This window comes from Penaeus vannamei, chromosome 25 (assembly GCF_042767895.1).
Source record: "Penaeus vannamei isolate JL-2024 chromosome 25, ASM4276789v1, whole genome shotgun sequence".
Taxonomy (NCBI): domain Eukaryota; kingdom Metazoa; phylum Arthropoda; class Malacostraca; order Decapoda; family Penaeidae; genus Penaeus; species Penaeus vannamei.
In genome coordinates, this window is record NC_091573.1 from 866,447 (window position 1) to 880,380 (window position 13,934).

Below are 13,934 nucleotides of genomic sequence, written 5' to 3' on the forward strand. Positions count from 1 at the left end.
ATCACTGTTCTGGGAAACTGTTCTAAGACTTATAAACAATTACTTGATACATTAATTACCAAGTTTTATTTTTGGAAATGCTTTCAGCTAAATTTTCAGTATTAGTCTCAAAATTACATGCTAAGGAAAGGAGAAGGAAAAAAAGGGGCTTCAATTACAATCTTTGTTTTACCTTCGTATGGTTAACGGTTACAAAACAAAATAAATGTTAGACATGAAAGGTTATATAAGCATTATGGAAAGGTGTACATCAGAAATATAGCAGTTAAGAGACAGGGATGATTAGATCAAAATGAAGTTTGGTATTTTGCAAGGATATCCGTAGTGTAAGGTGGGGATTAGCAAAGGAGAAATATCTGTTTTAGGTAAAATGTCAAAAGAATGAATCCAGAGAAAGGGTTTGTTGTGATAAATGGTCTGTTCCAAGAGAAAGTGGGAATGATGCAGCTGAAACAGGAAGGAATGGGATCAGGTACATTGGAGGATGGATTGAGGTATAATGTCATCTTGGGTCATGATTAGATAGTTTTGGATGTCTTTCAAGAGCTGAGGTGCAGTTGTCGAGTTCTGAGGGCCATAATCATAATCCCACATCACACACAAATGTAAAGCTAACCCCCACCACGGTTGGGGGGCACAATGTTTTGGTATTCTTAAGTGCCATGTGTTGTGGGATGGGATTGGTAACCCTCCGACCTGGTAATGCTATGACAAGAAGGCTGGTATGAATGGGGGGGGGGGATTGTTTACAAAGTTGAGACCCTTTCTCGGGCAGGATTTACAGTACCATGAGATCACAAGTAGTCTACAAGCTTGATATCAGCACTGGGGACGTACACGCAACTTCCTTGCCGTCGCATAATCGAAAGGAGAAATGGAGCCTCGGTTATATGTTGGAGAAAGGGAAACAACTCTTCTCGTCCAATTAGATTAATTCAAGGATGTTATAATGGACAAGCAGACAGACCATACCATGACTGGGAGAAAATCCGAAGCATAGGATAACAACCCTCTACAGTTCTGCAGGTGTGGCCCTTCCAAAACTTGCCAGCAAATAAGTGGATGTGGGAACAACATAAAGGCAAGTATCAATCTTTCATGTTCTTGGTGGTCGGTTTCTTTTTGGCGTAGAGCTCATTGTAAACTCAACGTCTTGAGTTGTGTATCATGTCCAGCACAGAAAGAGACAGGCAGGTTTTATTAATAATTCTAAGCAATAATATGAATGACCCTTTTGCACCCATAAGGGCAAAGAAGTATAGTCCACAGAAGCGGCAATGCACGAAAACTGGTGGGGGCTCGCCTGGAAAGCATGTGGAAGATGAGACGCCGGCAAATGTACTCGCCATCATATCGAAAGAGATGGATCCTCTTGACTTGCCTTATAATTGATTATACCAACAAATTGGAAAAATCTTCATGTATCAAAAGGTCAGTATAATCGTCTGGTTTCTTTCCAACATGAGTATCAGGATATGTATCTAATATCGTTTAAACTTTTGGTAGCTAATGTGGCAGTCGTCAAAGATGGTGTGTGACAATTGAAGTCATCTTGCCTTGTTATCCTCAGCCTCATTTTAGTAGTAATCCTTCCAAACTTAGATCTCAAGGATGGATTTATTTTTTCTGACAAGCTATAGTTTTGAATTTACTAGATAACCTCCCTAGAAACCCAAATGGAAAAACAAGATTCTAATCTATATAGTAACACTTGACAGTATAGCATAATTGTAGTTATTGACCGGTGCTTGGTGAGAAGAAAAAAAAAATCATTTTGAAAGATTTAGAATAGGCTCTTAGTGCACGGAGTTTAAAGTTCATTTGAAAAATAAACATGCTATTTTATTAGTTTGAACACTGTCCGTTTTTATCCATTCATTTTAATTCCATTAGTAAATCATTAAATGTTTGTATATTTCTTATGTGTTTTGTCCGATCAATTACTGTCCAGTGAGTTTTTCTCAAACCCACGATTTATGGCGTAGGCACTGCATGAACTGTGAACTGACAAAATGTTTTGTATATACATTTTTATTAAAACAAATTCTTGATATTTCAGATGACTGTGGTTATGACAATTCCTCCATGAAATTCCCTGTGCCTCACTCCTCAAGCGAAGTAGTCCCGAGCTTTGAAGCATCATCTGCAACGCCATCACCATCGCCACCAACTCCTCTAAGAGACGACACCATCTCCAATGCCATCAACGTCACACCCCAAGACCATCACTCGTCTTTGCGCCAAGGCAGTAAAAGGATGTGGTCCGTGTCCCAAGAAAATTGTGGAAAATTTTAAAGCGGTGTGCGTATTAGAATTGAAAAAAATATTAAATCCCTGAAGTTAGGTGATGGAACATAAAAAAAAAAAAAAAAAAAAAATTGTCATACTTTGCTATTCATATACATGTATATTTTTTGGGGTGGGGGCACTGATTTGTACTCCCTATCTCCAGTACATTATGTCAACCACATTAATTTCCACTGGAGAATGCTACCGAGGACATTGTTAGTAATATTTTCCAATTAATATATGTTAGCTGTGCTTTGTAGTGTTACAAAACACTAATAAAAGGATTTGATATATTTCCCAAACATTTACAGCTTTTATTTGCCAAACTGTTTACATTGTTTAGGAGCATGACACATCAACAATACCCCCCCCAATTCCTTGCCCGTTGTTGTCTGGGGGGGGGGCTTAGGATACGGGGACTTGAGGCCCAATATAGGAATCACCCCTACCATGGGCCTTAGCCCCCGACTCAGCTAACTGCATGGATTTTTTCTCCATCTGTCCTTTTCCTTATCTTCCCAACCCTTTCCTATCGAGTTCCTAAAATGCGAGCTGTGATGAATCGCAAGAAATCAGATTTTCAACCTGTCATGAACGGCCTCGGGGAGTCACGGGCATGGTTTTCCCTTGGTAGTTGCTAGCCCTTACCCTTCATGGGAACCCTGAGGGGTGGACCTTTAATCATCTCCACTTATTCCAGGCTTCCCATGGCCAGTAATGAAGATTTTGAGGCTTGCCCCTTTATCACCACCTCCATCGGTCTGACCCCAATGGTTTACCATGGCTCCGACCACTGATTCTACTTCCCCCATTGACACCTACCAACAACCTAACCCATCCTGAACCATCTACCCAGATAACCCAACCTCCAAACACCCCTTTCTCAACCCCAATGCCCTCGATACCATCTACTCAAATACCTTTTTCTACACCCCCTCCCTTATAACAACAACCTTATTGCCACTCCCTTAACACATCACATCTTTCCAAACCACACCCTCCGCCTCTCGACCTCGTCTTCCTACAATTCCCACCTCTACTACAATTTTGAATGCACTGTTTGGCTCATCCAAATGGGATATTTTATTCCCTCTACAGCCCCAGTACTCTGACAATACCTTGCTTTTCCAAAAATGCCTTCAAAGACAAGTAGGCAAGATCCCCTTCCGCAACCGTCCGGATTGCTCACACTTTGTCGCCATTGAATCTGAGTGTCAAGCCCTTGCAATATCTAACCTGGTTGACCTCATAGGTAAACTATCGTTGTACAACTCCACTCCTTAATACTTGGACAGGAAAGGGCATTTATTTGGAGGAATGGAAACCGATGTATAACAGGGAATGGTCAGATTGTGAACTGCTTGACTTGTTTACACAAACTGATGCAACATCAATGCAGTGCTACACAATCCTTCCCAGAGATCGCCGAAAGTTCTGCACTAATATTGCTAAAATTACCTTCCATAGACATGACCTTCCCTTTTGGGTCTATATTGGTGGAGAATCGTACCAAGTCGGATTATATCTACCCCCACCCCGGAAATGCCAAAAATGCTGGCGTTTCGGCCACTCTGCAATGCACTGTCGCTTTACAACTAGATGCCCAATATGTGCCTAACCTGGTCATGACAGCGCAAACTGTCCTGCACAATTTCGTACATGTGCCAATTGTAGTGACCCACTTTATGTATTTTATACCCTCCCCTATACCTACCTACATCCCCACTTTCACTTCTACATTGTACCTCCCCAAGTCAAATTCTTTTGCCACTAAATCCAGACACCCCAATACCTTCCCCTCTCCCTCCCCGCACTACCCGCAGTAAACAGACCTTCCCGAACCGCAAACCTTACCTTTATTCCTCAAACACCAGTCTCCTCTTCCCCCCCCCCCCGCCCCTGACAAGAAAACCTTTGTCCCACAACTCTCTCCAGCCAACTATGGAAGATGTTCAAAGCTATATGCTCGACACAAAATTCAGTAACTCGTGCTCCCTCCACACTTGAAGTGATTGCCGATTCCACCACTGATACCCATCTTCCTGATATCCATCTCCCTCTTACTCATAGCCCCCTACACCTTCCTCCTTATCCCTCCCAAAACAACACATCCCCTTCAACTCCAACTATCCATCCTTCCGATATGCATCCTCCTAATAATCCATCCGTTACATACTTTCTGCTCTGACAACCTGTTCTCCTTCCTCAGACACATGCATATCTTCTTGATTTAATTCCCTATAACCACTATAACCCATTCATTGAACTCCTTTACCCATCTTTAACCTTTCAATATTACTCTAGATGACGCATACCGACTATCACCTGTCACAACCTTTACTCTACTTTCCTATAGTGCTACAGGACCTTAGATGTCTAGCACATTTTTGTTTTTAACCATTAACCACATTGCGATCCTTAGCCATGTTTCCGCTATATTGATCATAGCTAACTTTGAATGTTTAACTTGACGCACAAATCACCAAAAGTTAGAAATAAAGAAAGCCTGTTTAAATAGGTTACCTCAGTATCTTCTAAAGGCAAAAAAATCGCAAAATCAAATATCTTGTGCAATTGAGTATTACAAACCAAATGGATTTAGAATTTTTTTTACGCACTTTTCTTTAAAAATCGTTTCTCAATGTAATAAGTGTTTAGCTATATTAGGTGTTGGCTATAGTAGCTGTGTATATTTTTTGGTTTTGGGTGAATATATTCATTGTGCCTTTCATCAAATACGATTTCATATGATAAAGTTCAATATATGTTTACACCATTGAAATATTTTTCACTATTTTGAAATGGCTATAGTAGGGTTATCCATATTCTTTAGAACTATTTTTTTTTTTTTAAAGAAAACGGGTTATTTTTCAATGTTTATTGCTCTCCAGTTGCTGATACGGCAAAATGTCAGCTGCCACTTATCGAGAGCTGCATATAGGGTGGTACTGCTGATCCTGAAAAGAAACGCAACAGTTATTCATAAGGAAAGTTACGTTTTTGGACTGTGTGTAAATCACACAGCACACATACAAATGCACAAGTTTAAGTATATGTGTGTGTGTGTATGCATATGCATATATATTTTTTTACATAAATTGATGAATGTATATACACACATGTACGTATTTATATGTATACAGCGAACCCTCGCTATAAGGCGGTTCACCTTTCACGTTCTTGCTGCTTCACGGATTTGCATTGTGCATTGTGTTCTGCATTCCGATTGGCTAAACAGTCTTTCCGCTTCTTCTCTACCTGTGCATCAACGTTACGGTTTAATATGTACATGTACGTAAAACAGCTTGCCAAATTTAAGTTTGCAAATATTCTCTAACACTCATGAAGCCTTCAGTTCGTATTGATGATTAAAACTATTTTACAGTACAGTAGTTATTTGTAAAAAAAAAAAAAAAAAAAAAAAAATTATACAGTACTTTTATTTGTTAAACAAATGCTTGGGCCTGTAAAAAGGTTTTGTTCTTTGGTTTCAATGTATTGTAGAGTATTTCATTGTATAATAATAATTATAAAAAAGGCTACTACTTCACGGATTTCGCCTATCACGGGTTCTTTTTGGAACGTAACCCCCGCGAAAAACGAGGGTTCACTGTATATGCAGATTTTTTTTTTTTTTTTTTAATCTTGTCAGGATGCATGTTTTGGTATGATATGTTGGCCGGCAGCATGAAGACCAAGAGCTTCCAGATACTCCATTTCATCTACATCTGTTGCCACTTCTGGAACAAAGAATATCTTTAAATCTCTTGTAATTTTATAAATTCACAAGGCTAATGTAATTATTTCCAAATAACTAGAATTTGACAGATTTATAGATAGCCAAGGTTACATGGAAATGGAATTAAATGCATTTTGCATTTTTTTCCGGTATGCATTATATACTAATTAGGACGATAAATTCCGTTATAATCAAGTAAATAACAAATATTCGAGTTTTATTGATCCAGTAAAACCATCCTCGACTGCCACGCCATTTATGACAAGCAAACATTCAATACATGTGTAACAAGATAGAGCTTTCTCTCTCTCTGGTGATCTACAATGAAATACAATTAATCCAAGCACTATGATACCAAATATACATTAAAAAGTTTATTGGCCTTTGCCGGAAGCATAGAGGCCAGAAGTCGCTTAGGGGAGTTAATGGCACAGGTCATATCTTGACAAAGGAGCAGAGTTACTTACTCTAAATGGGGAAAAGAGGTTTCACCACCTTCAAAGATCTTTCCTGATATGGAAACTATAGCTGTCAGCATTTATTTGACCTAATATATGTATTAGTTTTCGGGAGGCGAGAGCGCGTCCTCGACACACCACTCACCTGTCCAGAAATAAGCAAAGTATGGGTAAATACTTCAAAATGTGGAATATCTTATAAGATCATTTGTTACTCTGTGTGCTATAAATATATATATATATTTTTTGGTTTTCAAGTTAATTGTAATGCATTCAGTTGTTCTAATGAGATGCTTACGAAAGTGGCGATGAAAGAGGGGTATAGTTGGCTTTTGTATTCGGGCGATGTTCCAATATTTTGTCTTCCACGAATGCCTGGAGAAGCTGAAAGTCTTGTGGTTTGGGGTTTGGTTTGGGTGGTAGAGAGGATGAGGTATTTTGGGAACGGGTTGGGGGGTATATATTGATCAAGGGGAACAAGAGGTGGCTGTTGGAGAAATAGGAGAAGGACACGGTTGAGAGGATTCGTGTGAGTATTCAAGTGGTAGAGAGGGTTAGGTATGTTGGGAGGGTGTAGGAGGAATGGGAGTGGAGGGAACTTGGGAAGGAGGATGAATATCCGCAAATACTTTAAATGTAGCAGGAGTAGGAACAGAGGGATTAGGGGGTGGATGAGGGAGCGGAGTGTTCCATCGAGTCATCTTTAGGAAGTTTGGGATGTCTTCAAGGGTTTCTGGAGGGGAATTTGGTATAGAGGACTGAAAAACAAAGGTTCTCTTGCAAGAAGTGCTGGATATCTGAGGAACATATGAAGAGGAAGGTGTAGGAGAGAATGTAGTAAAGCGTTTAGGTTGTCTGGTACAACTAAAGTGAGGAGAGGTAGTTATCCGGGAAGTGGTAGAGATTGGAGTATCTGGATTTAGGATGGAAAATGGATTTGACAGGTGGATAGGGCGACTAGACATAGGAAGTAGGGTTTGGGTATAGGGAAAAGATACCTGGGGAGATGCAGAAATATCTTGTGTAGATGGTGGGGGAGCAGAGCAAAGAGTGAGGCCTAGTTTAAATCTGAGGGCTGCTGCCTCACATTCAAACTTATAGGCAGGGCAGTTCCAATAAAACACCTCATGGGAGTCTCCACAACTGGCACATGTACATGACTGAGCTGGGCAATTTGAACGGTCATGACCAGGTTGGGCACAGAGGGCAACAGGTTGTGGAGCGACGATGTTTGGCTGGCCAAAACGCCAGCATTTGACATTAATGGTCGAAGGGGTCGATACTGTTGGACATAAGACAATACACCAACACAAACATCATGGGGGAGGTCTTGTCTATGGAAGCTTATCTTGACAATACTGACACGAAATTTATGTTGGCCTCTAGGAGGAAGAGCAACACTGTACTGCCACCATCACATTCATCAAGGCAGGAAAGTAGGTCATTTTCACATTCTGACCAGTCCTTGTTATACATAGGACAAGCATTTGGGGGACAAGAAACAGTCCCAGTACAAGTATTAAGAGTTGGGCGAGGTTTGGCAGGAATGGGATTGCCAGTAAGGTCAGTTTGGGTAGATAATGCATGGACTTGTGCTTCAGATGTAATAGTCACAAGGCGTGAAAGATCAGAGGGACTACGAAAAGATAACCTTGCCTACTTGTCTCTGGAGACACTGCTGGAAGAGAAGGGTATTCTCAAAATAGGAGTCTGTTTACACCCCAATTAACTTAGGAAATCAAGATCTTTATGTCAATATCTACAGATTTTACTTAATACTACCTGATGTATTAGGCTAAATACTTGATACTTAACAGTGGATAAATGAAGTAAAATCTAAATAGGGGATATTTATTTAAAATTACAAGTATAATGTACATCAGTTTTTAGGCTTGGACTTGACCCAAGCGACATTTGCGTCTTGCTAGGAGGTTCCAGTTCCTGGAAAAAAAATATGCAGGAATTTTGACAAATGACAGCATACCTTCAGACTGATTCCAATATCTAGAACTATTTTATATGAAAAGTATGGAAGTCAACAGCACCACTCACCATTTCTGGGGCACCAGTCTTGTGGCAGGGGGCAGTGGTCAAAGTTGTGATCCATATGTCTGATTCTAGAGTCCTCCATGCACTTGCCAACTCCTGATGATACAGTGTACCATATATACCCCTCTGGACATTGATACCGCATCTCTACAAATTGACCAGATTTTAAGTAACATTCAAAGTATCTATGCTTGTTCACAGGGTCTGGGAAGCGTCCCTCACTCTCGCACATGAATTTGTACATGCAAGGATCTTCACAAATTTGTTTTTCCTCATTGAAAAAGGTTTTACCATTACAGAGGTAGAATTTTTGCAGCCATCCATGTATAAGGGCAATGCAAGAGTAGTACTCACTACAATTTTTTGGATTAACAAAAGTCCCAGGCTTTGTACAAGGTGGTAGACCCACTTCATTGCGACATTGTGTAAGGTTCTCATCAAACACCATACCATCTGGACACTTGTAAAATTCTGGTTTGGATCTTACACCATCGCATGAGAAAAATTTCTGTGGGTCATAGTGGTCCACACGAAATACATATGGCCTCTCACAAGTGCACTCTGCAGGTTCATTAGGATAGCACACACTACCTCCAAACATACTCTTATCTGTGCAGTAATGATCTTCGATGCAGCGACGAACGAAGGCTTGTCCGTTTACACACACGACCAAACTCTTGCAATCAAGGCAGTGGAAACGGTCAGGTTGAGCTTCACACAGATAAGAGAGAGAATGATAACCCCCAGTAACACTGAAAGAAAAGGAAGATTAATACATTGTTGAAAGTAAATGCAGTTCTTTATAAGATCTAGTTTTGGGTTGTCTAACAAAACTTACTCATTTGCCAGGACAAGGGTGACTCCTGAGGCCATCTGGAAAAGAAAATTACATTATAATTCAAAACTAGGATTTCTCCATTGAAATTTTTTGCCTAGCCTATTGTAATTGCCAAGAATATGGAATATAATTGTATATTTAAAGTCTAATCATACTCTGCAGTACTTATTCTAAACCTTAGTCTTACAAATGCTAAATCCATAAACTACTTTATAATCCATGTCCTAGAGTTTCCAGTCAAGGGATACCTTTTCATAAACAATGGCATTCTCACACTGAAAGATACATATTAGGTGTGGCTGCAGTGAGAGACGGGTGGGCCCAGTACTTTACAAGTCATCATTTTGCTTGCTGACAAACTTAAGAGCATAGCAGTATTGCACCAAGAACTGATGCTACACCCCAGGGCAGCCAATTGGGATGCAGCTCCTCCCCCCCTTAGAGTGTCAGGCTCCAATGATCCAATTAAATTCTAATCCCATAATGGCGGTAATTGGAGACCACAGGTGTTTGGAACTGATGGTAGGTGCACTTACCCACACTGGCTGGTGCTTTCATACCTTGAGGAAGGCATAACCTGTCATTGTTATAAGACCAGTCCTGCCAAAAGTGACTAAACTTTTCAACAATATACCCATCGCAGGTTAGGGACTTAAAATCTTCAAATTATTATAAAATAGTGTGTCAGTCACTAATCTTGAGCCTAACGATAGAAAACTATTTGCTAATCACTATACATGTTCAAATATTTGCATTCCATCACAAGCTATAAAGCTCCAAGGAAATGCTTATCCATGTTGGTTGACCCTTTTAAATTTAAAGAGCTGTCGGTATTTCCGCCTCTTGAAATGCTATAGTTTGCAATTGGCTGCTACTAGAGAACAAGCTTTAACAAATTAATTAAAAAAGACTAACGACATCATGGATATGTCAGTATCAAATTTCATGAAACTCATTGCATCCCAAATACGACAGCCTGCAATCTAAAGGACTCGAGATGAGTGGGCCTCACAGGCGGGAATGTCCGTTAGAGGGGACATTTGACGGGTAAATCATTGAATCAGCAACTTCAATTTTCACATTCACCTAGGACAAGTTCTAAAGACACTTGACCCGAGGTTGACATGGCTTCCGCACTTCAAACAACTCAAGACAAAGCCTACTAAAGCACTTAATATTTTTCGTGCACTCATGTCCTGGGGTACTGATCATATTGCACTTCGTCTCTATTAGGCACGGATATGAGGCAAACTAAACTATGAATTTCACGCTTATGCTTCATCTTTTCCCCAACGTTCTCCAGCAACTAAACCCTATAAACACTGAAGCACCGAGTACATGTATTAGTGTTTTCTTCATCACCAGTAGTGTATGCAGAAGATGGAGAATTACCCTTATAAAATCACTGAAATTCTGAGTCGTCTATCAAATAAAGCACTGGGTCAACCCTAGGGTTGACCCAGTGGGGAGGATAAATGTAATGCACCTCAACTTAAAAGTGTCCTACCAGTCTGTAACCCCAAACCCCTCTATAGATGAATGAGGTAAAGGAGGGATTTCATGGCATTAAGAAAGAAAAGAAATCGAAACAGAAGTAAAAATCCCAGAACACTCCTGAATACTGAACCTCAACAAAATGCATACAGATGAGTGGAAATCGGAAATCGGAGAAGACTATGATGCCATTAGCAAACAAGGAGAAAGTGCGGGAAGCCTCCCAACAGCTGCATCAGTATTTACTTTCTGCGGTCAAAATGTTCAGACACATGGAAATCGCCAATTTGTGATATACGCCTACACTTACTAAAAGCTGTCGAAAAGTTTCAACTCCAACCTATTAAGAGAAATCATGGACTGGCCCACATTGGCATCTTTAAGGAAAAAGATCTTGTGCTGGGTACCAGCTCATATAGCATTTCTTGAAATGAGCTGGCAGATAAAATGGCTGATATCCTTCTCCCACACTGACCTGACGCTCCAGGTCAGAGAAACACCATGAAGTAGAGAAACCAGTGGAGAAGCACATCTAATAAATATGTTCTTGGTATTTGGGTAAAAGCTTCTTGCGCGAAGAGAATAGTAGAAGTGCTACCAAGAATCAAAATAGGCAACACAAGATTAACACAAATGGCTAATATCTGGATTCTCTCTTGCTATCTGCTAAGGGTGCCAAGAGCCACTGTATATAACCTATATTATAGAAATTGTAAAGTTATGACCCTTTACTTTAAAAAGCTTTAAGAGATGATTATGATTCTATTCATAAATTTCATCTTATGAAATGTATTACGAAATATAAATATAATCCTGTTCAGACATACATAAAATGTATAATGTATAAGCCACGAGTAAGGAAAGATTTTGGCTTGTTAGTAGATTCCCTTAACTTGGCGGAGCATTGTGACATTGCAGCATTTTAAAAACTTAAGGGTCCCTGTTTGGAAACCCTTTCGATAAATATTATTCCAGAATGCCGCTTCTCTCTTTCCCTCCCCCTCTACTCTCTGGTACAGAATAAGCATTGTTGGATTATTGAGGACAGCAAAGAAAAGGCGAAGGTAGTCTTGTGTGAATGACAATATTTCGATTTTCGTTTTAAGACATACAATTCTATATAGTTTGTAACCGATTGCAGAATGCTAGATAAAACAAGGTTGCAGAAAGCCAAGCCAAAAAGTTTAAAAACGATTATAATAGTACACTCCTATGTGTGCGAAGAATTTAGAAGAGTAGTGAGACGACTGAAAACTACTAGGGGGGGGGGGGTGAGACGAGTAGAAGCGAGACGAGGGAGATATACAAGGGGGGGGGGGAGGGGGGAGACGTAAAGGCATCTTAGGAGAAAAGTCAACAATCTTGGGGGATCCCGTGGGGATTTGGGGGTTGGGGTGGGGGGGTATGGTCGGTTTCGCACATAGCAGGGATTTTAAAAAGGTAAAGAGTAAAAGTGAAAAACCCGAGCCAGGAATCGCCTTTAACATTGTAAAGAAGATCTGATAACGTGTTGCGGAAACGAGCGAGCTAGCAAATCCAGCATAAACGCACAATCATAAGATAGCCGTACGAAGCAGAGAACCAGAGGGGTTCTGGACCCCCTCCAGATCGCCGTATTTCCCCTGGACCCCCCCCCCCTTTCCCTAACCTATCAGAATCAAATGCAGAATCTATCAAAGACAGGGACTTCTTTGGGTCGTACGGCTAATCCAGGGGCTCTGTCCTTGGACCCCCTCCTGATCATTCTTCTATTATTAATTTTTTTTTTTACGATTTATCTCAGTGGAAGCTCTTTCTGTTAATGTCTAAATAGCAGTCAGCGTTGCACTTTTCACACCAAGTTCTTCAAAATCAAATAGTGTTCTTGGCACAATTCTATATCACTATATTTGTGAAAAAATCCCCAAAACCGAAGTCGCACAAGCTACAGAACCTGCGTTCCATGTCTAACGGCGGTCGGGGAAGAAGGAATGACCAGTAAACCTTAAAAGTTGGGTCGGGCACTCGTTAAGAGCCGGTCATGAAGCGTAGTGATCGAAAGTAGTGGTAGTGAAAAAACAAAATATACGTTATTTAGCTAATAATGCAATGTAAATGAATGTTAAAGGTCGAATTGCGTACATGGCAATTTAATATAAAGTGCTTAGTACAAATAAAATGAAAAAAGTACTACTTACACTCGTGAACGATTTTTCGACTTCGACGCGTTTCATGCAGTGACTGCCTCGGCGCGGCCGCTGTCGCGACTTTTTCCCCCCATTTTTGACGTTATACTTTGTCTCTGCAGATCCATATACGAGTATTTTTTACATTTCTTTGTGACGGTACCCTTAGATTTTCCCCATCTTAGTGCGGTTATTATATTAAGAATAACCAGAACTTATATATTAAATGCGCTTCCCGAAATTTCCTGAAGATTCTATTAATATATTACTGAAATTCAGTTAATTGTTGCACATGCAACATGATTTTATGAACTTAATGCGTTTACAAATAGTACAAAACAAAGAAGAAAGTTGCGCTATTGACAGTAGTTCCGTGTCAAGTCACTGTTGCAGAGAGCGACGCACCCTCCCAGAGAGAGAGAGAAAAAAAAAAAAAAAAAAAATTCTGCTGGAAATCCAATGATTCCATCGCTGAATCGGCTTCCTTCTGCGAATGAATCGTTCAGATCGAGTACCATTTCTCCATCAACGATCATGGTTTGATAGTCCTGTTAGCAGGGGAGGGCATGAAGTATATCAGGGAATTAGGATGTAACCGCCATCTTTGAAATTCTACCGACTGACGCATCAGAAATAAAAAAAAACTACGGGAACCCAACCCACCTTTCGGCAAAACTACGGGAATTCACACGTGCCACCCCCCCCCCCCCAAGACGTATTGACCAATAAACCAACCAATTATATCAATATAACCGTGATTATGGTAAATATGAAGCCGCTGCAGCTAAAACCATGTTCTATCCCACTATTTTGTCCGCTAAATAAGCTGGCAATTTCCCTCTATTGGCGCGCGTCGCTATAAGTAACTTGTATTCCAAAGTACTGCGTGTTGCACAACTTAA

The 13,934-nt window shown here is 40.3% G+C and overlaps 1 protein-coding gene across 1 annotated transcript in view; it reads right to left on the reverse strand.

Annotated features, from left to right (window-relative positions):
• Nucleotides 1-8,323: 8,323 nt before the first annotated feature.
• LOC113830320 (uncharacterized) overlaps nucleotides 8,324-13,934 on the reverse strand; it is a 6,135-nt gene continuing 524 nt past the window's right edge. Inside the window, exons 2-4 of the mRNA XM_027383523.2 lie at nucleotides 9,374-9,408; nucleotides 8,539-9,287; nucleotides 8,324-8,427 (exon numbers count right to left, since the gene is read on the reverse strand). Coding sequence (XP_027239324.2) covers nucleotides 8,411-8,427; nucleotides 8,539-9,287; nucleotides 9,374-9,408 — 801 coding nt within the window. The 3' untranslated portion in view covers nucleotides 8,324-8,410. The remainder of the gene's footprint in view (nucleotides 8,428-8,538; nucleotides 9,288-9,373; nucleotides 9,409-13,934) is intronic.